The 23,239-nt window shown below is 40.9% G+C and overlaps 1 protein-coding gene and 1 long non-coding RNA gene across 2 annotated transcripts in view; one reads left to right on the top strand and one right to left on the bottom strand.

Annotated features, from left to right (window-relative positions):
* Positions 1 to 22,543, top strand: part of TMEM38A (transmembrane protein 38A) — a 36,247-nt gene extending 13,704 nt beyond the window's left edge. Inside the window, exons 2-6 of the mRNA XM_089667627.1 lie at positions 11,134 to 11,290; positions 14,784 to 14,968; positions 17,771 to 17,858; positions 19,886 to 20,003; positions 20,536 to 22,543. Of these exons, the coding sequence (XP_089523753.1) occupies positions 11,134 to 11,290; positions 14,784 to 14,968; positions 17,771 to 17,858; positions 19,886 to 20,003; positions 20,536 to 20,754 (767 nt within the window). The 3' untranslated portion in view covers positions 20,755 to 22,543. The remainder of the gene's footprint in view (positions 1 to 11,133; positions 11,291 to 14,783; positions 14,969 to 17,770; positions 17,859 to 19,885; positions 20,004 to 20,535) is intronic.
* LOC149470105 (uncharacterized) lies at positions 9,696 to 11,970 on the bottom strand. Its single transcript, XR_016310852.1, has 2 exons — positions 11,491 to 11,970; positions 9,696 to 11,331 (listed from the first exon to the last, which is right to left on the bottom strand). It is a non-coding gene; the product is annotated as an uncharacterized LOC149470105 (long non-coding RNA).
* Positions 22,544 to 23,239: the final 696 nt, after the last annotated feature.

Below are 23,239 nucleotides of genomic sequence, written 5' to 3'. Positions count from 1 at the left end.
ATTACATACTTTTGAACCCAACACCCTGCACGTTGTGTACACCTGACCCCTGCACTCTGCATGTTACATATTCCTAACCCCTGCACTCTGTGCATTACACACATCTCTAAACAGATATCTAGGAAGGAAGATGTGCCTGTTATAATCACAAGATCATTCCTGGTGCTGTAAAATGTGAGAGCCCCAATTTGGTAACCCTGTAGGTATGTTGAACCCTTAACCAGTATATCAATATAAAAGGAAAACTGCAGCAAAACTAAGGACAGTGTTGGGGATATCAGACATTTTACCTCAAGCTCTGTGCATACGTCTGGGAAAGGCAGTGAGCCAGACACATGGGAAAGGAAAGAGATTTGTACTGTATAGGACAACTGCATATAGGAGTGTAGCCATAGCTGCCATGATTACAAGGAAATTACATTGGAATTTGTTCTGAAACATTGAAGGATGACAGATATGCTCATTACTGGAGTTGATAAGTGGCATACTATGTGATAAGCTCTGTCATTTATAACCAGCAGAGAACATATGAAGCTATAACAATAAAAACAACACATCAATGTGATAAAGTGCTGACATTTTTGAAAAATGAAGAAGCTAGTAGGGCAATAAAGTTGTATGAGCTGAACAACATGTACAAGTAGAGGGCAACAACAGGGTAGAGGGGGTTATAGCTTCTAAAGCAGTGGTTCTCAACCTGTGGGTCGCGACCCCTTTTGGGGTCGAACAACCCTTTCACAGGGGTCACCTAAGACCATCGGAAAACATCATATTTCCGATGGTCTTAGGAACCGAGACGCTGCTACAAATACAGGTCTATGTGACAGGGTTGGAGCCATAATGTACCTATGTGGACCAGTCACACGTGTAAAGAGCAGCTACTGTGTTGAAAGCAGCTACTGTGCTGAAAGCAGCTACTGTGTTGAAAGCAGCTACTGTGCTGAAAGCAGCTACTGTGTTGAAAGCAGCTACTGTGTTGAAAGCAGCAGTATTGGAGGTAAAACGACACTTCATGAATTATAATTACTGGGTAAATGTAAAATTATGAAGTAGCAACGAATATAATTTTATGGTTGGGGGTCACCACAACATGAGGAACTGTATTAAAGGGTCACGGCCTTAGGAAGGCTGAGAACCACTGTTCTAAAGAGATCAGCTTCATGGACCTGTAGTGTGTTGGTCTTATTTAAAAAGTTTCCTCTTGATATCATCAGGCCCAACACCTAGCAGGACAAGGCAGATGTTGAAGAAAAATCATATAACTGATCAGAGACATGAGTTTCCTTAAGATTCACCCACCTAAACTTATGATTGCATTTGCTGTTAGCTCATAAACTCAGCATACCTTTCAAACAATTTAAAGTGCTATGAAACCCACAACAGTCAATTCAGTCTGTATATGCAGTAAAGCATGCTTGTTATACTCACTGTGGAACCTAAGGGGTTAATTCTCTGTTTTTAGTAAAAAAGGCTGGTTGATCCTGTTTTCTCTGATCCTCCCTTTTTTTACTGTCCCCAATCCATCTGCTAATAGTAAAGGACTATAGGAGACACTTTGCACATGCTCAGTTTGGTGTGTATTGCTAAAGAGTTGTTTTGGGGTTTTTTTGCTAGAGGGTTTGTTTTTTTTCTTGGGAGGGTGCATGTGATTGTCACAGGGCCAATCAGTGCTGTCCAGACAGAGGGTCAGAGGACATGCAACCTCATAAGACAGTCAGAGGAGAATGAAAGCTCCTCCTATAAGCTTTAACCAGTGCACGGCTGGACACTGATATATGTCACAAGACTGCTGATTAGAAAAGGTATTTAGCAGTTTATATTTACTAAAATACTTGCATTTCTATGTTCTGTGTACTGTGGGAGACCGGATATAGTGAAAGCAGGGTCTTGGGTTTAGTAACACTTTAAAGTGTAAATCCAGATCATCCATTTTTTTTTTACAGTGGATGATCAGATCCTCTGACTGGTGTTTACTGCTATCCTGTGCTCCATTAGAGAGATTAAAACTAAGAAACATCTTGACTGACATACACTTTCAGATGTTTGCATTTCTGTCCTGCTGGGAAAGAACATTTCATTTTACTACTAAATTTAGTTATTTGCTGTAGTGTGAATTTTATGAACTACTCAAGGTAAAAGGTAAAAGTGCCCCATAACCCAGTGTATATGGCATGAATGTGTATATTGGCAATAACGTTCTTTTCTCTGTTGACACAACTTCTGCAATCATTGTCAAAGTGTACTGGGTGGTGTTGCTAATAGTACAGAAAAGCAGATAAGATTACAGGATCCACCCTATTGAGAACACTACCATCAAGTTTAGGCAGATAAGCCCCTAGTTCCTCAAGTGGTGCCAAAATTGCAGTTTTTTTTTAAACTGAAAGCTCTGATGCTTCCCATACACAGGCAAACTGTTACATGGTTTGTCAGAATAAGTTACATAAAATAATAAACACAAATGTTTTAAAGCCAAACCATATTAAATGCAGTGGTACATTCACATCTGAGTGAAAGAACTAAAATGCATTGGCTTCAAAGAAATATAAGACATCATTAAAACAGTAATAAACCCAAAACCAAAGAAGTAATATAATCACAGCTTACCAATCATTAGATGTGGTTGGGTTACTATGGTAATATTGTACTACTTTGGTCATAGTGAAATATGAAAAAAAAATCTTAAAAAAAAAGAAAAAAAGTAATAAAAAATTAAAACAAATAAAAAAAAATTATAATTTTTTTCATACTGTCACCAGTCAGTGTCCCTGATCACCGCCATGCCAGTTATATGACGACATTGTACTGCACATGTGACAGTATGTAAAAAAAAAATAGTGAAAATAATTTTTAATTAATTTTTTCATTTTCCGAAAAATTATGACAAAAAAATTACAACTTCACAAAACTCGCCATGTCTCTTATGAAATACGTCGGACTGTCTACTCTGCAAAAAGAGGTCATTTGGGGGATATCTGTACTGTTCTGACATTCTTGGACCTCAAGAAATGAGATTGGCCGTCAGTACTTCAGGATTGATCAATATTCAGATATATCCCATAGTTTGTGAATTCTATAACTTTCCTACAAACTAAAAAATACATCCTAATTTGGGTTATTTTCACCAAATACATATAGCAGAATACATCTCGGCCTAAATTTATGAAGAACAATTGTTTATTTGCAAACTTTTATAACAGAAACAAAGAAAACGTGTTTTTTTTTTCAAAATTTTCGATCTTTTTTTGTTAATTTAGCAAAAAATAAAAACCCCAGCGGTGATTAAATATCACCAAAAGAAAGCTCTAGTTGTGTGAAGAAAATGATAAAATTTTAGTTTGGGTACAGTGTTGTATGACCGTGCAATTGTCATTCAAAGTGTGAGAGCGCTGAAACCTGAAAATTGGCCTGGGGAGGAAAGGGGTAAAAGTGCCCGGTATGGAAGTGGTTAACATTCAAATTTGTGTCTATTTTTGCTATTGGTCCCTTTCTTTTGCTTTTCCCTTACCTGATATATTAGTGAGCTGTCATGTTAATCTAATGTGTCCAATGTCATACTGTTGCAGTACTTGTATATTGAAGAATAGTTCCATATTTGTTTTCCTCTAAAGCTTGTATGGATTTTATTGCATAGCTTGGACCAATGTTTGTATGCATATGCCATACCTGTAGGGCTGCTAAGGAAGCAGAGAATCATTAGAGTAGTAGCCACTATTACAGTGATCCCTATTGTCTTCTGGTTCCTGTGCACAGTGGATGCCCTGCTGTGCAGTAACCATAGGAGGCTGCTCGCTCGGAATTGGAGCCATTTACAGAATGCTTAGCATTTTTCTCAATGAATGCAAGGTGTTCTTTGATTGGGTGAGGTGATAGTGACATCTCTGCCCTGCCTCTCCATTTCGTCCATTCAAAGAATACCTTGCATTTATTGAGAAAATTACAAGGCATTCTGTGAATAGCAACCGTTCTGAGCGAGCACCCCTTCCATGGATACTATGCAGCAGGGCAGCCCCTAGCACAGAACCTGGAAGGCAGTGAGGATCACTGTAGCAATGGCAACTACCAAAGTGATTTTCTGCCTCCACAAAAGTACCACGGATATGAAGTATATAGGACTCATGCACACTGCTGCTTCTAAACTGACGTTTTTGGGGCTTTTGCTGTTTTTTACCTAAGGGGTCAATTCACTAAGAGATAAATACCACATGGATTTTTGAGTTAAAATAACTCATGCAGTATTTATTTCAAAAGTAGTCAACTCACTAAAAAACATGCGTTATTTGCCGAATGCGTTAAGTATTTATGTTTTTGCGATATTTAACACTTACATTTTGCGTTATTCTTGGTGTTTTTTTCACTATTTTTTTTTCAGGCTAACATTGCACCAGAATGCATACATCAATACTGTGAAACTATGAAAACATTCTAGTGTGCTTTCATTCACAAAATGATCCTTCATTCCTGAGCTCAGAGGAGAACATTTTTACATTGATACATTGTATACTTTTCTCCTTCTGGCCAATGCAAAGTTCATTATTGTTATTTTGTACGTTTCTAAAATACCGCCTGGTGATAAATAATGAATGTGTGTGATTTTTAATGAATTGACTTTAATGATTTATATCATGTTTTTTTTGCGGTATTTATCTCACATTCAATGTTTTACTTTGATGAATTGATGCTTTTATTATCTCATGCGATAATTTATGAAAATAAGTCACGTGACTGTGTTGTCGCATGCGGTAACCATTAGTGAATTGACCGCAATGTCCCTGAACACACCTCAATAAAAGTCTATGTGTCCATGATTACATTGGGGTTGATTTACTAAAGACAAATATACTGTGTACTGCAAGTGCAGTTGTTCCAGAGCTTAGTAAGAGAAGTAAAGCTTCACTTTAGCTTTTATTGAGGTGTGTTCAGGGGCTTAGGCCAAAAAAAACCCCAAACGTCCCAAAAAGATCAGTTTAGGAGCAGCAGTAGCTTTTACAAGAGATTAGGAGCAGAAAAACACTCCTCTCCTGAGTGCAGAAAAATCACACTCAAGAGAGGACTTTTTTTTTATAATAAATCTTTATTAACATTTTCAGATTATACAAAAGTATCACCAAATACTTTCACAGTGAACAGGCAAACAAACAAAAAGAAGGAACCAGAGGACAAACCGCAGCATATATAAACCATAACTGTTGATTGTAAGCCGTACATAAGCTGGGTACCAACAGGGGCAGACTGACCACTCATGGGGCCCCCGGGCAATAGGGGATCATGGGGCCCCTGTGTCCTCACCCACACCCAAAATAGCCTATGAAAAAGCCAATGAAAGGTACCAGGGGCATCTCATGGGGCCCCCTACTGACCCGGGCCCTCGGGCAGTGCCCGAGTGCTCGAATGGTCAGTCCGCCCCTGGGTACCAATATTACCCAGGAAAACAATTACTCTACAAAACACACCATGGAAAGCACATAGGCTGCTTGTATAAATCTGAAAATGAAAAAGAAAAGAAGGGGAAAGGTTACACACAAAAAAAAGGGGGGGGGGGGATAGGGGAAATAAAGCAAAGTAAAAAAAAAACCCTGCCCAATAAACAACGAACAACACCTTGGTGGGTAAAAACAACAACATAGGGGTATACTACAATGTATCAAATCTGTTTGTGAGGAGGTAGTTAGACTATGAGAGCCCATACAGAAAGACAATCAATCATCTGATATCTCTGCCATCCCTGCCATCCGGCTTTAAATTTCTCCCATTGATTCCTAACCATGTGCACCCATTGCTCAGCTTCCGGAAAGTGTTGGGCAAACAGATTGTTTCCAAAATCTAGGAATCAAGAATTTAGCTGCGTTCAGTAGATGGGGAGTGACGCTCTTTTTATACAACTTCATAGAAGATGGGGTCATGTGAAAGAGGAGGCAAAGGGGAGATCTCTATATGTGGCTTAAGGTCAGTTTCTGGATCCAAGGAGTGATTGCATCCCAAAAGGCTTTCATTTTGGGGCAGGTCCACCAAAGGTGAAGAAATGTACCATGTTGATTGCAGCCTCTTCAACAGCGAGCATTGGCAGTCAAACCGGATGGGGTTTTATACCATCGAGTACAAGAAGACTCCTGGATACTGGAACTGAGGAGAGGACTTTTTTGGCAGAATAATGCTTGACGTGGCAAAAAATGTAAACGCGTCTAAATGCGTGTTAAGCACTTCAGCATTCATTCCTTTCAATGGCCAAAGTGTTTGATGCGGCTAAATGTGGCTAAATGCTGCCAGGAGAAAGGCATCTGGAAAGTTGGTTAAGAGCGTCCAGTGTGCATCAGGCCAGGGGCGGACTGACCATTTGGGAACTCGGGCAGTGCCTGAGGGCCCGGGGTCAGTAGGGGGCCCCATGAGATGCCCCTGGTACCTTTTTCATAGGCTTTTTTGGGTGTGGTTTGAGTTTGAGCTAGGATACAGGGGCCCCATGATCCCCTATTTCCCGGTGGCCCCATGAGTTGTCAGTCCGCCCCTGCATCAGGCCATATACTTACATTGGTTAAAGGTTGAACAATGTAACTGTGCAATAGAATCCTTACCTAGAGTTCAGCTTTAGGTATTCTTAGTTTGGTTTTTAAATAATATAAAGAAATCATGCTAGAGAGAGTTTTACATGAATTAGACTTTGCATCTATGAGTTTGGGTTCTATATAAATCGCAGCTACAGGTATCATTTATGTAGGAAGTGATTGGCCTAGTACAGTACAATTTGACACTTGGCATATGCACATTATGTACACTGTTTATTCCTGGTAACTGTATATATTTACTTAAATAGATTCTTAGACACCCTAATGTTAAACAGCCATGAGAGGCTTTGACCACAACAAGGTTACATGAGTTGTTACAGAGTATACTGTAGTAGTAGAGTAGCAGTGGGTGTAATAATGACAATTTACAACACAAAAAGTGGTACACAGTATAAAATACAATGTAATCCTTTGTGCTTACATTGATAATAAAGGCTCTTTGCACTAAAATAAATGGTTATTGCTCCCTGTATTTTGGATGCTTTGCGTAGAATTTATAAAAGATGCCATTTGAATTGACTTAAATGGCAAAATCCAGGTAAATACATTCAAAATACAGACACACATTTTCACATACATACATACATGCACACATTTTCCTCAAGTCACGGCAAAGTAACATACTGTGTGAACATGTTTTGTGGAAAGCCATGGATTTTCTTAAAGGAGAAGTACAGCCAAAGCTCTTTTGGCTGTACTTCTGTGGATCACAAGAGTGCAGTTCGTTCTGCACTCCTGGGACCTGTTTTCAGCTAACAGTTGGGCTGAAGGTCCAGGCTGGGGAAAGATCCCGGCTTTAACCACTTGCCTACAGGGCACTTCTACCCCCTTCCTGCCCAGGCCAATTTCCAGCTTTCAGCGCTGTCACACTTTGAATGACAATTACGCAGTCATGCTGCACTGTACCCATATGACATTTTTGTCATTTTTTTGAGACAGATAGAGCTTTCTTTTGGTGGTATTTAATCACCTCTGGGTTTTTTATTTTTTCTTAAACAAACCAAAAACCACTGAAAATTTTGGGAAAAAAAAGTTTTTTCTTAGTTTTTGTTATAAAATTTTGTAAATAAGTGATTTTTCTCCTTCACTGATGTGCACTAATGAGGCTGCAGTGATGGACACTGATAGGCTGCACTGATGGACACTGATAGGTGGCACTGATGGGCACTGATGAGGAGGCACTGGTAGGTGGCACTGATGGGCATTGACAGGCCGCACTGATACATGGCACTGTTAGGCGGCACTGTTAGGTGGCACTGTTAGGCGGCACTGACTGGCACTGTTAGGCGGCACTGACTGGCACTGATGGGCGGCACTGATGCGCACTGATAGGTGGCACTAACTGGCACTGATAGGTGGAACTGACTGGCACTGATAGGTGGCACTGATTGGCATTGATAGATGGCACTGATGGGTGACACTGAAAGGCAGCTCAGATGGGCACTGATATGTGGCATTGATGTGCACTGGTAGGCACTGATATGTGGCATTAATGTGGCACTGATGGGCACTGGCTCGAGGCACTGATGAGCACTGACACAAGGCACTGATGGACACTGACAGGTGGCACTGCTGGGGCTACACTGATCATCAGGGCACACTGATCATCAGTGCCCTGATCATCAGTGTACATGTCCCCTCCGCAGAATGCTGATTACCGGCTCTCCTCTCCTCACGAGCTGTCAGCGTGACAGCTCGAGAGGAGAGAAATGCCGATAACCAGCATTTCCCTGTTTACACAGCTGATCACATGACTGAGCCAACATCTTTGGCTCTTTCCGTGATCGGTGATCCACTGTGTCCGAGGGACACAGCGCACCACCAATCGCCACGCTGCGTGCTCCCTGAACCGCGCATGCGCGGTGAGAATGGGAGGACATCATATGACGTCCTCCCAGAATGAGAGAACCACCTTGCGTCCATCATATTACTATATGGCGGGTGGTAGGTGGTTAAAGTTGGAATCCACCAAAGATTCTGGAGCGGCACCTGGCTCAGCCTCTCAGCAAGTCACTGAGAGCCTGAGCCAGTTGCTCCCTCCCCCTCCACAGCCCATTGCTCCGGTGAGCGTGGGTGGGGGGTTTCAGAGCAGACAGTGGTGACTGACAGTCACCCCATTCCATAATGTAAAAATTAAACCAATAGTTTTACATAATGCAGCAATATTCACACACAAAGGACACCCATCACTGGGGGGTGCAAAGCAAAGATGCCTTTGCACACTGGTACTGACTAGTATTCCAATGTTTCTCTTCTCCCTCAGTTTCTCTCCCTCACTCAGCTAATGTGACCCCAGTGCTAAAGAAGAGGGACAGGGGAGAGGCAAACAAGGATTCTGTGCCCAACATTCTCCTTATTAACTGATAACATAATGGATTTTTAGGACACCAGTGACTAGAGGGTCGTAATGGTGCACAATGAAAACCTGTGGCTTTGTGTAACTAAAAAGCAGGCTTGGTCCTCCTGCTAGCTAATATACAATTTTTGGGCAATTTTTAGAAATTTTGCCAAGGCATGGAGAAATCTGAAGGTAACCCAGGTTGCCTGGGCACCCTGGCTGAAAAAGTCTGCCGTAAAAAAGGTTTGGTCCATTAGAGGCCTATTTGGGACAGAACTCAAGTTATACATTTTCTTTTTATCCATTTTTAGTGGTCCATAGTTAAAGTTTAAACTAACCTTAACAAAATATAATTTGGGGTAGCTTGACTGGCCAGATGAAAGCAGTATGAACACTTTCCAAGACATCCAAGACAACCTTTCTTGAGAGATCAACACTCCAAAAGACCACCTTTGGTTAGCTCAGTGTCAGTGCCAAACTAAAACCATCATGGACCTAGGGCAGTATTTAAGATTCGTCTATAAGTTAATTGTATCTTCTGACCTTCAAAAATGTCACAATTTTCTTTAAATATGAAAATTATTACTATGATAATGCAAAAAAAATATTGTTTCTCCCTGGATCATAATTACATCAAGTATATCAAGCAAGCTATCCTACTTCTAAAAGCCATAAATCAGTCACTGGTTTTGAATGGAGCCCTGTAGAGACCCTGGAACTTGAGTTAGTACGAGCATGGCCCCTATTATAATTCAGGAGGCCCTGAATACATTCCATTCCCATAAATACAAGGTACAATATAAAAGGAAATAAGGGCTTTATTTCTAACTAATATCAAGAGGGTCTTTTTGTCCAGTATAATGTTTTCTAAAAGTGTACAAAACAATTCCTTTAGCTCAGATTTTCATGTTTTTTATCATTGATCTGTTTGGTCCAGCGCACTTCTCACCTAACAACTATGAAGGACTTTGACAGGTGTCCCTCAGCCTTTGCCCCTCTTCTGACCTATTGCCTATAATTAGACCCTATACTGAAGGATCAGCTGTCCGCCCTCCCATTCCATCTTCCCATAGCAACATCTAACTCACACAGTTATTTATTAACACTTCTGCTGCCAAGCCAAGTTAAGCTACAGTATATGAGGGATCCTTAAGGCAGTTAATGTATTGGACAATGTAAATATTCAGGCCTGCAAATTTGGACAACCCTTTACCTATGCTGAAAAAACTTTACTGGGCTGCAAACTGCCTTTGTTTTATTATTCACATCCTTCATTTCTAAATATAAAACCAAAAGGAATTAATCACTCACAATAATTAGAGTGTATTTAATTATTTTATATGTGGTGCAGATAGCACTGCAGAAGAAAAAGTCTCCAATCACTTGGGTGGCACACTTAGGGCCTGTGTAGACAGGCTTTGAGCTTGTGTCAATGGCATCAGTTTGACATCAGATTGAGACACTTAAGCTCATTTAAACGTAAAGTGGTTGTAAACCTCAGACATGAAATATGAACAAAGCATATCCCTCTACAGTGTGTACTTGTCTCAATCCAGAGCACTAAGTGTAATTTTTGTCCACTGCCTCGTTCCTCTGCTATAAGCATGAGTCACTTCTGGCACGTTTTCTGGACACCAAGAGAAAAATGGTGACAGGGGAGGGAGCTCCAACAGATTGACAGCCTCAATTCTGTCCCTGTGTGCTGTGTGAAGGGGGGTATGTCCCTTCCCTCTAATAGCTCTCCGAACTCTCCTCATTGACATAACTTCAGCTCTCCGCCCCCTGTTTTTCAGAGCTGAGAAATCCTGTGTAAATTCTGCACTTTGAATGGATGTAGGGAAAAAGACATCTTTAAATAAACAGGTACTCTGTGTATCACCTGAGGCAATAACTTCACTGGGTATATGTAAGGGTTTACAACCACTTTAATTGACAAATACATCTGACCTCCTTCTAACCTGCATTTGACCTGCTTCAAGCGGGTTTTGCATTCCCATAGATTGTATGGGAATAAAAAACCCTACTGAAGCTTATAAGAGCCCATTGACAAAGGCCCAATAGGTGACCATCATCCTAAAATAATATTATATTAACATAGCACTTGTACAAAATGGTCCTTTTGCTACAAATGTAATTGAAAATGTTGCATACTGACAATGGCTATGTAGTCTCATATAGATAATCAGTGATTTGTAGATCAAGTTTTACATTTCCTCCATTGTCTTTTCTCTTGTGAAGGTGCTGTGGCTCTTTCAAGACGTAGTCCAGTAGCCTCCTGGCTATGTGCGATGCTCTACTGCTTTGGCAGCTACATTCTTGCAGATGTCTTACTTGGTGATTCACCCATCCACTACTTCAGTAATAATTCCAATATACTTCTGGCTTCAGCTGTTTGGTAAGCTCATTGCATTGTAAATTATAATGCTGATTCTTTTTCTGTTGTGTATATAAAAATAGCATGAACGGTTAGAATATTGAAAGCTTCAAGATATTAACCACTGACCTTTTGAACAATATCTGTTTTGGTAGCATGATGACAGCATGACAGTACTATGCTATGCCTTTAATAACATCATATCTCTACCTGGAACATACCATGTAAATGTATGCTTCTGTTCATGCACATATATGGGATTATCAAGATTTAAAGGAAGTATGCAAAGCAGTTAGGCTTGGTGAAACCAACCGACACTCCAGCTTGGAGATGGCAGTATACAGATTGTGGTCCTGCTTTCCTTGGAGCATTCACTTAGTCTAAAAGATAAATGGAAAGAAAAAAATTGTCATATACCCACAGTTAAAGAACTACATATAAAGGAAGATGGTAAATCTGTTTGAGCAAGGTGACATAGTAGAGGGTATACTACTATGTATTGTCTCTCACATTAACTCATCCCATGTAATTTTGTGAAAAAGAAATATAGCCAAGGAATGAGCACAGTTTAAAAATTGTCAGTATGGCGCGATGGGTGCAACCTGGGCTGAGACAAACTACATTGATGGAAAGCACAGTGCGGTGCAAATCCTATGGCTTTTGGAACGCTGAAGAATCCAATCCAGCACACTTAAAGTGGTTGTAAACCCTTACATATACTCATTGAAGTGACTGGCCTCAGGTTATACACAGAGATTAAACAAATCCTCCTACATAAATTGCACCTGTTTATCTGCAGTCTTCCCTTCTCTACAGCCATTCAAAATGCTGAATTTGTCCGGTTTTCTGAGAGTTCAGAAAAAAGGGGGCGGACAGCTGAAGTTACACTCTGCAGCGCTCATTGAAGAGCGCTCTGAGAGCTGATTGGAGGGAAGAGACACACCCTTCTACTGGAGCTCCCTTCCCTGTCACTATTTTTCTCTCGGTGTCAGGAACAGTTGTCAGAAGTGATTCATGCAGATAGCAGAGGAAGGAAGCAACAGACAGAAATGACACTTAGGGCCCTTAATTGAGAAAGTATACACTATAGTGGGATATGGTTTGTTCATATTTCATGTCTGAGGTTTACAACCACTTTAGCGCATCACTTGTGAGAGACTGAAGAAATCTCTAGGTGGCAAACAGAGAAAAAGAACAAAGTGTGCAGACTAAGTGTAGTGGGTGTGTAAACATTTATTAATGGAAGACAGTTAGCAACTCACATAAAGTAAGACAAATTATGCTTTTTATGGTTCTCAAAAGGATTCCCTGCCAGGAAGGACACCAAGTAAACTGTCACAATGGATACACTGGATATGGTCTTGATGGCACCTGCAATAGCTCGGACAGACAGGAAGGGGACGCCAAGCTAAGTGCAGCAAAGTGTAGCAAGGTGCAGAGGTGAAAACAGCAAACAATAAGTGGCAACTCACAGTGTGTAGATGATCTCTTGCATTACAGTCACTGTTGCATCTACAGCTAGGAGGAGGAAGCATCCAGGATCCCTAAATGGAGCTACCACTGCAAAGAGTGGAGTGTGGTAGCCAGGCTGACCAGGCAGCCTCTGGACAGGATACAGGATGCAGCATGCATGGATCGAACCACATGTGCTGCTTTCCATCTCCTCTCCTGAGGCTGAGTGAATGAAGTGATGTGAATGAAACATGTAACAAATAAAAGAGTAAGTGGTACCACAATAAGGCTGCAAAAGCAGAAATAAGCTCAGGCTCATCAATAAGGTTGTCAGTCTGATCAATCAGGGTTGTATTAAAACAGAATATTAACCCCTAGACGCTGAGCGCACGCAAATATGTGGCCTCTCCGTGGCTAGGCCGTGTCGCCGAGCGGCTGCATATTTGCGTGCCATTAGAAAATACATATGTGCTGAGAGCATGCACAATGCGCGCTCCCAGTACATATGTCCGTGACTCACAGAAAGGTCCCAATCTCCCCTTGTGATCGGGAACTTTTCCGATCATGTGACCGCCGTGATGGCGAATCACGGCGGTCACATGATCCTAAAACCCCACCCGCCTCCTGGCTTCTGAAACTCTTAAAGGGCCAGGAGGCACCAGCGCAAAGGGGTTAAGGTCCTAAAAGTTTCACTTTCTGTGCGTTACGCACTCCTGATACCTGAACTCTGTACATTGCATACTCTTGACCCCTGCTCTCTGTGCATTACGCAACCCCAAACCCTGCACTGCATTGTTTAATCTTGATCCAGGAGCAGAGTAGGCTCATGTTTTATTTAACCATACCACTTTAAACCCCTCCCACAGTTTGCACAATTTGACCACACCCACCATTTGCATAATTGCTCTTCTTTGGGTGCCCATGGCTTTTCACAATCCTATACATGGCCCCTCTCAGGTCCCCTCCTCTCATAGATGGAGTTGTGCTATGGGCCAGAACTGTGTAAATTTCAGGACTGAATGTACTCATATGTACAGGTATATTGTATGTGTCTTCTCCTAGAATTATGCTTTAAGGGGTTTTCCACTTTCAGAAAAAAAGCAGAGCTTTCCACATAGAGTGAACCAGAAGGGGGTTTACAAAGACTATAAAGTAAATTCAAGATGGCTAAAGCATTAAAGTGGTTCCAAAGGCAGAAGGGCTTTTATTTTAATGCATTCTCCGCATTAAGGTAAAAAAACCTTCTGCATGCAGCCCCCCCCCCTTATACTTACCTGAGCCCAATCATGCTCCAGCTCTCTGCACAAGAGCACAGGCTCTTTTGGCTCTCTGCCTCTCCACTGGCTGAGTGCCATTGGTGACCACTGCTGTCAATCACTGCCAGTGAGGAGATATCAGGGGGAGTGGTACAATGGACACACAGAGCGGGGCTTCGGATTGAGTCCACACAAGTGCCCCCATAGGAAGCGGCTTGCTATGGGAACACTCAGCGGGAGGGGGGGGGAGAGCCAGAAGCACCGGCAAAGGACCCCAGAAGAGGATCGGGGCTTTTCTGTGCAAAACCATTATAAAATGTTTGTTACTTTAATTAAAAAAAAATAGCATTTATAGTTACTTTACGAAAAGCTCTGCCTTATCCAACATATTCCATATACATATGAGAATTTACTGTACAGTATTAGTTTTTCAGTATTGCCCAGCAAAACAATAGCACTCTATTTCCAGATAGGTTCAGTTCTTTCTATTTATGTTCCCATGGCAAGACAAGTATAGTGGCTCTTCCATTTTAGTTTCTTTAGAATCTTATTATCCCACCTGTTCACTTCCCATTTGTTACCAAAGACAGCTGCAGTCATTTATATTGACATTTGGGCCAACAGATGGCTTATGGAGCATTTTTTGGGATGCCCTGTCGATGCCTAATTCCGGTCTTATGAAACTGCAGTTTTATTTATTTTTGGTCATAGTTTCTGGTCTTATGTCTTTGGCCTGTTCTCAAGGTACCCCTGTACATGTTGTGTTACTGACTTATTAACTAACTTGCCATTTTTCTTTACTGTAGGTACTTGATGTTTTTCTGTCCACTGAGCCTGTTCTACAAGATAGTTAGCTTCCTGCCTATTAAACTAGTCCTTGTTGGGATGAAAGAGGTAGTCCGAGTACGCAAAATCGCCATTGGAATCCACCATGCCCACCACCATTACCACCATGGATGGGTTATCATGGTACTCATTGGATGGGTGAAAGGTGAGCTAATAAGTAACTAAAAGAGTCTTGGTGAAAGCTAATTCTGATTCTTGTATCAAGGCCAGACTAACAAATGTACATGTATAGTTGTATATTTGAAGGAATGCAAGATGTTATTCAGGTGCTATAATGTGAGAAGACTAGTCATTCTCTAAGTGACAAAAATGTCAAAGTCACATCCCAGCAAACCAGGGGTGTAAAACACAACACGGGGACTCCTACACAGTTGTTAAATTGTGGTGCACTAGTCTTTAAAGCTTCTTTTTAAAGTCCAACTCTAGCAAAAATTTTTTTTAGTTGTAGAAATCCACTTCTTAGATTTTATGGAACAAAATATGTGCTGGGCATAACAGTACATCTTGACTGAAAAGTCAAAAGCTTTTTTTTTAATACAGGTGTACCTCAGTTTACGAATGTAATGCGTTCTCCAGGACGTTTCGTATTGCGAAAAATTTGTAAACCGAAATGCCATTTCCCATAGGAATGCATTGAAAACCAATTAATCTGTTCCAGAGGTAAAAAAAAAAGTTGCTGTCACTATAGGTCAGTGTCGGTTTTTAAATGTAATTACTTCCTTTTTTTTTTCTTCACTATAGCTCAGAGAATCATCTGTCGCTTTCCCCCCAGCTAAAAGAAAGAACGTTTCCTTTTAGTTTATTTCCCGAGTTAAAAGAAACAATGTTTCCTTTTAGTTTGTTTCCCAAGATAAAAGAAACAAAGTATCCTTTAGCTCTGGGGAAAGTAACAGCTAATTCTGTGAGCTATAGTGAAGAAAAAAAAAAAGCCGGAAATTGCATTTAAAAATCGGCACCGACATACACTTCGTATTGTGAAAAATATTTGTAAATAATTCATAAACCGAGGCATTACTTTCAATGGATTTTCATTCGTAAACCGAAATTTACGTTAACTGAGGCGTTCGTAAACCACGGTACACCTATATATATATACTTTGATGCAGGGGAGTGGATAAGGAGGCACCATCAGTCCTCCTGTATGGGGCCCAGGCCAGCAGGGGGGCCCAGGCAGCTGGGTGAATCAAATTTTTAGGTAGGGAGGGTGATCGGCACAGCTGGGGGAGGGGGGCAATTACTGAACCAATCCTCTGTATGCTTCTCTGCTGCAGTTGAAAGCTGGCATCTTCTCACCCTCCTGCTGGCTTTCAGCTGCTGCAGAGAGAGCCATACAGGGGATCAGTTTCAGTAATCCCCCCCACCTCACCCATCACCCTCCCTGTGTACCATTTGTTTCCCTCTGCGGCCTGGGCCCCCCTGTATGCCCCCTCCCCTGCAGTGCTGCTGGATTCCCTCCTCTTCCCTCCGGCAACTGCAGTCATGCAATAGGATCCTTCAGGATGGAGACTGAGGGAAGGGTCTGGTAAATATGTCACATTTACCAGCCCCTTCCTTTACTGAATGAACGCAATGATCGGTACCGATCACTCATTATGTTCATTCATAACTGAAGCATAGTAAACTCTGTGTTTTCTTTTTTTTTTAGGGGGCCCAGTCACATTGGCTGTATGGGGCCTCATGGTTTCTAACAGCAGCCCTGCTTTGATGTGTCAAAACTTATGAAACTGTTATTTTTCCTTGCACCACTAGAGGCCCTCTTAACTAGATAATTAATTTTGGCTCCATAACCAATTTTCATGCATATCTTCAAAAACTGTTAACGGTATTTCATGAGACACAGGCTATTTATTTCTATAGGGTGCAGTATCACACTAGCAGAGTTAAAAGAAAAAAATGCAGTTTAGGTCTACGCAAGAGGCTGATACATGAATCCGTATCTAATATTTTGCTATACTAGAACTGCAGCTGTCAGATAGTATGTATTGTATATGTAATAATGAAAATCAATCTGATAGTAAAAATGGCATGTAGCTTGTTTTTTTCCTTTTAGATCTTCATGCTCAGCTCTTACAGTGACACTAAATAATATCCTTTTCCCCAAAAATAATCCATACACATCTACAGTATATAGGACAGCACAGTGGCTAAGTGGTTAGCACTTCCACCTAACAGCACTAGGGTTGTTGGCTTGAATCCCAACCATGATGCTACCTGTCTGGAGTTTGCATGTTCTCCCTGTGCCTGCATGGGTTTCCTCTGGGTACTCCGGTTTCCTCCCACACTCCAAAAACATGCCAGTAGGTTAATTGGCTCCTGTCTAAATTGGCCCTTGTATGTGTATGTATGAATGTGAGTTAGGGACCTTAGATTGTAAACATCCTTGAGGGCAGGGACTGATATGAATGTATAATATACAGTATATGTGTAAAGCGCTGCGTAAATGGTGCTATTTAAGTATCTCTAATAAATAAAATAAGTAAAAAAAAATAAGATCAGATACAAGCTATTTATTTTATAGACCATGTAAAAGAGTGCTTGTATTAGAGTTTTGTTTTTTTGTAGAAATCATACTTACCTAGGTGGACGCAGCATTGATCTGATACTGTATTTGTCCCCGCGGGTTCTAAGAATGAGAACTGGGTGATCAAAAACTGATGATCGCTCAGTTCTCAGTGCTCAGTGTGCAGAGAGCAGTGACTGCCAGTCACCATTGTCTGCTGTCTGCTGAAAAGGGATTGCAGACGTGCAGAACGAACTGCACTCCTGTGAACCACAGAAGTACAACCAAACGAACTTTGGCTGTACTTTTCCTTTAAAATTGGTAACACTTCATAATCTACAAACCATAGTTATAAAACAGAACGGTGGGCGTCTAGTAAGAACATAGCTATGTTCTCATTTGATTACCTGTACAGATTATTGATTAGCCTTTCCTATTTTCCTGTAGGTTCTGGAGTTGCACTGATGTCTAATCTGGAACAGCTTTTACGGGGCGTTTGGAAGCCTGAGACCAATGAAATTCTTCACATGTCCTTGTGAGTGTACTACTAACTGTACGCCAATTTCATCTCTGCAGAGACAAAGTTTTAGGAAAGGCTTAAAGGAGAATTATCGGAATGCAAAAAAAAATCATACTGTACATACTCACATCAATGCTGCAGTATTAGTCTGATGTTGCAACTGTTCCCCGTTGGCTCTAAGGCCGAGAACTGAGCGATCATATGACCACTAATTGCTCAGTTCTCAGTTTGCTCTCAGCAGAGAGAGGTGACTGTCAGTCATCGTTTTTTGCTCTGCCCCTCCAGTTTTTACTGCAGCGCTGGGCAGGAAAGGGGGCGGGAGCAGCTGGCTCACGCTCTCAACAGCATGCACACTACTGTACCGGCTTCCTTCTTATGCAGAGGGAGTTGTTCTCAGTCCTCTAGTGGCGCACTGTTCCCCGCTGGCCCCTCCTCCCCTCCTGTCCATCCCAGATGATGTCACATACAAGCACCTGGCATGGACAGGAGGGGTGGCGGGGCCATCAGGGAACAGCGCCACAGACAATTCTATCCCAGCTGCTTCCCTGCCTTTCTCTGCATTTGTCAGCTGAGGGGATGGGATCTACCTTTCAGCAGCCTGCGACTGACAGGTTGAGTTTCAGGGAGTAGAGGGCAGTTTGGGCATTTATGTAAGACGAGGTTGGGTGTCATTAGCATAAAGGTAATGGAAACCATGGGAAGTCATCAGCTGCACATGAGAAGAGGAGTGGATATAAAATAGAAGGGGTCCAAAGACAGAGCCTCTGGGGATCCCTATGGAAAGAGGAGGAGATAGCACTTTGGTGACAATAAAGGAGTGTTTTGATACAGTATACACTTAATCATTATTTCATTCTTTGGCATGCTTGTATTTGTGTGAAGCACTACCCCCTTCTACCCCTGAAGACTGGGTCCTGCTATGGTCTTGCACAGCCAGGCAACACGCATTTTTCACCAGCTTGCATTCTGGAGACAGTAAACTGTCCTATAGATAGTTTTTTTAAGTTTTATTAGGGGTATTTAACTTGGATGAGGCTAAGGGGTGTGTGGGATGCCCAAGGGAACTGCAACTGAGGACAACTTCTTAGCAACTATGTGCAAGTCCCTTTTATAGCAAAAAGGATTTCTTCCTGAAGAGTTCTCCAGCCTCTCCTGGTGTACCACCCCAAACCCCAGATAGTCCTTCTCTATCCAGCAATCTGAGGGCTTTCTCTGGACAAAGGGATCCCGTATCTGCTGCCCTAAGGGCACAGTCCAGCAGGGGCTAGTCAGGTTTCCCACCCAAATTCCCTCTAACTTCTCTCCGGTCCAGGGGATGTAGAAGTATTCACTGTTCCTCTTTTGCAAGCTGTAAGTTGGTAGCTGCCTTCAGGCCTTCTGCTGTGCTTGCTCCTTCCTTAGCTCCACAGATGGTCCTCTCACAGGGGGCCAGTGAGGTTCAGCTTTTCACTTGTCCAGATCCCACCTAGAGGCAGGCCCCTTCACACTGGGCCCCCAGGTTCCACACTCGCCTCCTGCTCTTACATCTTCCACCCGAACTCTCCTGCTTCTGAGCAGGCTCAGTCACTCTTAAGGGCTGTTCTGACCCCATGCCAAGCCTACTGTCTGGGGATTGGCCAGGAGCCCTCAAAAGTGCAGACCAGCTCCTCCACAATTGTGCCCACTGAGTTCTAGAGACTTCTCCAAGTCTCTAGATAAAGGGGAGGTATCAGTAAGCTGATCTGCAGAGCCTCTCAGCCCTGACTCAAATTTGACCCTGCTGACTATTTTTCCAGGCGTCTAGTCAATGTTTCTAACTAAAAATTAGCATCTTGCTCTCCCTGGCTATCTAGAGGGGCACTACACATGTTTTCTTTTTGATTGGTAGTATACAAATCTGCTGTAACTAGTAATTTACACATTGGATATATAATAAATAATAACAAATATAATATATAAAAACTATTGCAAATACATGGGATTTTGGGTATTCTTTATAAATCAAATCCTGGACTTTGGATTACTGTTTCTTATGAAATGTCTTTTGTCTTTTTTTCCTGAAGCCCAACCAAGGCCAGTTTGTATGGCGCTATCCTGTTTACTCTGCAGCAGGCCCACTGGTTACCTGTTTCCAAAGCCAACCTCATCTTCTTCTTTACATTGTTCATGGCAGCTTGCAAGGTATGAACCATGGCAGATTCAATATACTGTAGTTTAGAAATGTTAATTTTGAGCATTAGGGAGAAACTAATAAGCCTATGTGGAAGATTTACTAGAGTACTTCAAAAAAGGAGGGCATCCCACTAACAAGGGGCTGTAAATAATTAATTGTCAGTGGAATTAATCCCACTCACAATTGGACAACCGAATGGATGAACAGGGTCTTTATGAACTTTTGGCAAATAAAGTAGCACTGGAATCCTAGGAGCAATTGGAATCAAATATTCTTTTTCTTTATTGTTCAGAATTCCTTGTTTAAAGCCCCTATCAACCAACTTATGCAGTTCTCTCGTATATAGGTTAATAGGATCATTTTTAAAAGGACATATGTATTTCTATCGTTTAGAATGAAAATGAATGTATAGCCCCTATTCATCAAAATCCAGCTCACCATTTAATGCCATTGTCACGTGCACTGCAATAGAAAAGTGTACATTTTCATCATAAAATATCTAGAAAAGTTTCAAATAACTGCTATGATTTGCTTTTCTAGATATTCATGACTGCCACCCACTCCCATGGATCACCCTTTGCTCCAGTAGAAAATGGCCTCTGCCTTGTTCTTTTTGGCTCTCCTGATGGTGTGCATGAGGAACATGATGACCACCACCATCACCACCATGATGATCATGAGGTGTCCCATTCAGCAGGAAAATCCAAAGAAGAACTGAATGAAGGAACTCGCAAAAGAAAAGTGAAGAAAGCAGAATAAGGACAATAAGTAGTCTTCAATGGGTCATTATGGCTCAGGATAAAACAGTCCTCATGTCAAAACTCAGCCTTTTATATTGGGACTTAATGACAGAAATATGAGTTTTTCATACCTGTCTATGAACTCTAAAATTTTAAATGCCAGAGAAGACTTATGAATGTTTTCAGTATTTAAACATTTTATCTCCTGTACCAATAGAAGTTATTTTTGTGTTTGAGCATTTTGAAAAAATGTCACCCACTTGTAGAGACAGATGAAACCTCCACTTGGATAAGGTTCTTAATTACATATGCAGTACACTCCATAATAATGTGTTTATGGGGGAAACAAATTAAAGGAAAGAGTTCACAAATTTTTATAATAAGGTGCAGTTTCACAAAACTTTAACATAAAATATATGCAGATGTTCTAAGAACTATTTATTTTTTAATTGTTTAAATATTCTTTTTTAATGCTACATAAGGCCTTTATATTTAATTAATTTAATAATGTTATTTTTTAAATTAGAAACTAGAAGTAATCACAGTTTCCATCAGTGGAGTTGATGGAAACTGAACAGTTACTTCACTTGCTCTTACCCACTTTACTCTCAAATGCAAGGCAAAGTCTGGAAACATACAGTGAATCACTATCCCTAGTGACCACCCCTTAGTTAAAGATCAATGTGACAATAGAGGAGAAACCTTCCAATACCAAGCAAGTCCTGCTTTAGGTATATGTTATATAGGTCTGAGAAACAAAACAGCATAAAACAGGCCCGTCACATATATGTGGTGTAAAGAAATATTTTTCAAAAGAATCAACATCCAATATTAATGTCAATCTAAATGTATCTCTGTTTTTGGAAGTAGACATACATGGCCAAATTTCAAAATTCACCCAGGAATAAAATACATCAAGTTGTATCAAATGCACCAAAGGAGTGCATTAGCTATTAGTTATTTGCTTTCCATTGCTCAACAAGAAGGGAAATTTGCACATTACATTGACATTACCAACAAGGTATAACATCTCTGTATGCATTAATTAATGCTTTCAAAGGTTGCCCTTGTTTGCTATCACACCCTTGAATATCCCTAACCCTTTCCAAGATGTTATATCAGACCATTGAGTTAGGTAAAGCCTGAGCTGTTTATGGCAACCCAAAAGTTGGCTATGTACATGACAGCTTTCCCCCCCAATTTTAACCACTATCAGTTGAATCAAGGTTCCAATTGATCAAACACAGAAGTTAGTGGTTTTGACATACCATGTGGAAATTGGATCAAAATGCCTTGATCAGACCCTTTGTAAAAATGAAATTGCCCTTGACAAAATCAACATAGTTTTTTTTCTGGATTTTTACATAACCGGTATTTGAGTTGTACATTTATAGACCAGTTTGATCAAATGCAGGTGATTTGTTGGACTTGTGAATGGTAGATTGCTTGATTTCAGGCAACCTCTTTTGATCACATATTCGATTCCCAATGGATCTTAAGTGGTTGTGGTTGACTCAAAATTGCCAGGGGTATGGCCAGCTTTAGGCATGTAGCAAAACTGACAGAGTTAGGTGGCATTTTCACTTTACAATAAAAGGATTCATTATGTGTTCTAAAATGCATAAATTATTTACCGGTTAGCATTTTAAAAGATGATTTAATGAGAAGCCACTCATTTTGTGTGACAAGAAAAAATATTAAATCATGGTGTTTTATATGTTGCTACACAAAGCTTTTGAATCACATCTGTTTATTTGTATGATGAATACAATATATGAATATTTTTGGGGAAGAATGCTTTAAACAAATTGTGTTTGTCTCCATTCTTTTCTAGTCATTTGTACTGAAACAGCATCCAACCAACTTTTTACAAAGTTATTAAAACTTGGTGCAATACATAATGCCTGGTATGCCTTGTCGGTCACACGTGTAATGAGCAACATAGTGCCTTAGTAAATTGTGTTATGCCTGATCTCCCATGCTGAAATTTCCCCCAGATGTGCTCTCCGGACCATTCTGCACATATGATACTCGCAGACCTGCCTCCCCTGAGGCAATAATGTGTTCATCTCTTTGTCTCTGCTTGTTTACATTCTGTAAGTAGCAAATGGCAATTTAAGCTAACCTAGGCCCTTGGGAGACAAAACAACAAGGTGATATGCCAAGTGGCCCACATATACTCATTATAATGCTGTTTGCAAATTGTATGCATTTTTATGAGCCAATATTGAGATGCAGTAGTAGGCTTTAAAATGTGTATATTTTCACTCCAAACCTCTACATAAACTTGAGTTCAGTGCATATGTGAATAAAAAAGAAAAAAAAAGTGGCTATGGTCAGTTAGTCGAAGCTTATAGATATTTTCCAACATTTTGAAATATACACTGCTCAAAAAAATTTTTTAATCAGAGTATAGCATCAAGTCAATTAAACTCCTAGGATATTGATCTGGTCAGTTAAGTAGCAGAGGGGGTTGTTAATCAGTTTCAGCTGCTTTGGGGTTA

This window comes from Staurois parvus, unplaced genomic scaffold (genome assembly GCF_062004578.1).
Source record: "Staurois parvus isolate SC_StPar_1 unplaced genomic scaffold, SC_StPar_1.0 ptg000053l, whole genome shotgun sequence".
Lineage (NCBI taxonomy): Eukaryota > Metazoa > Chordata > Amphibia > Anura > Ranidae > Staurois > Staurois parvus.
Note: the sequence above shows the minus strand (reverse complement) of the source record. Positions and strands in the feature narration are given on the sequence as shown.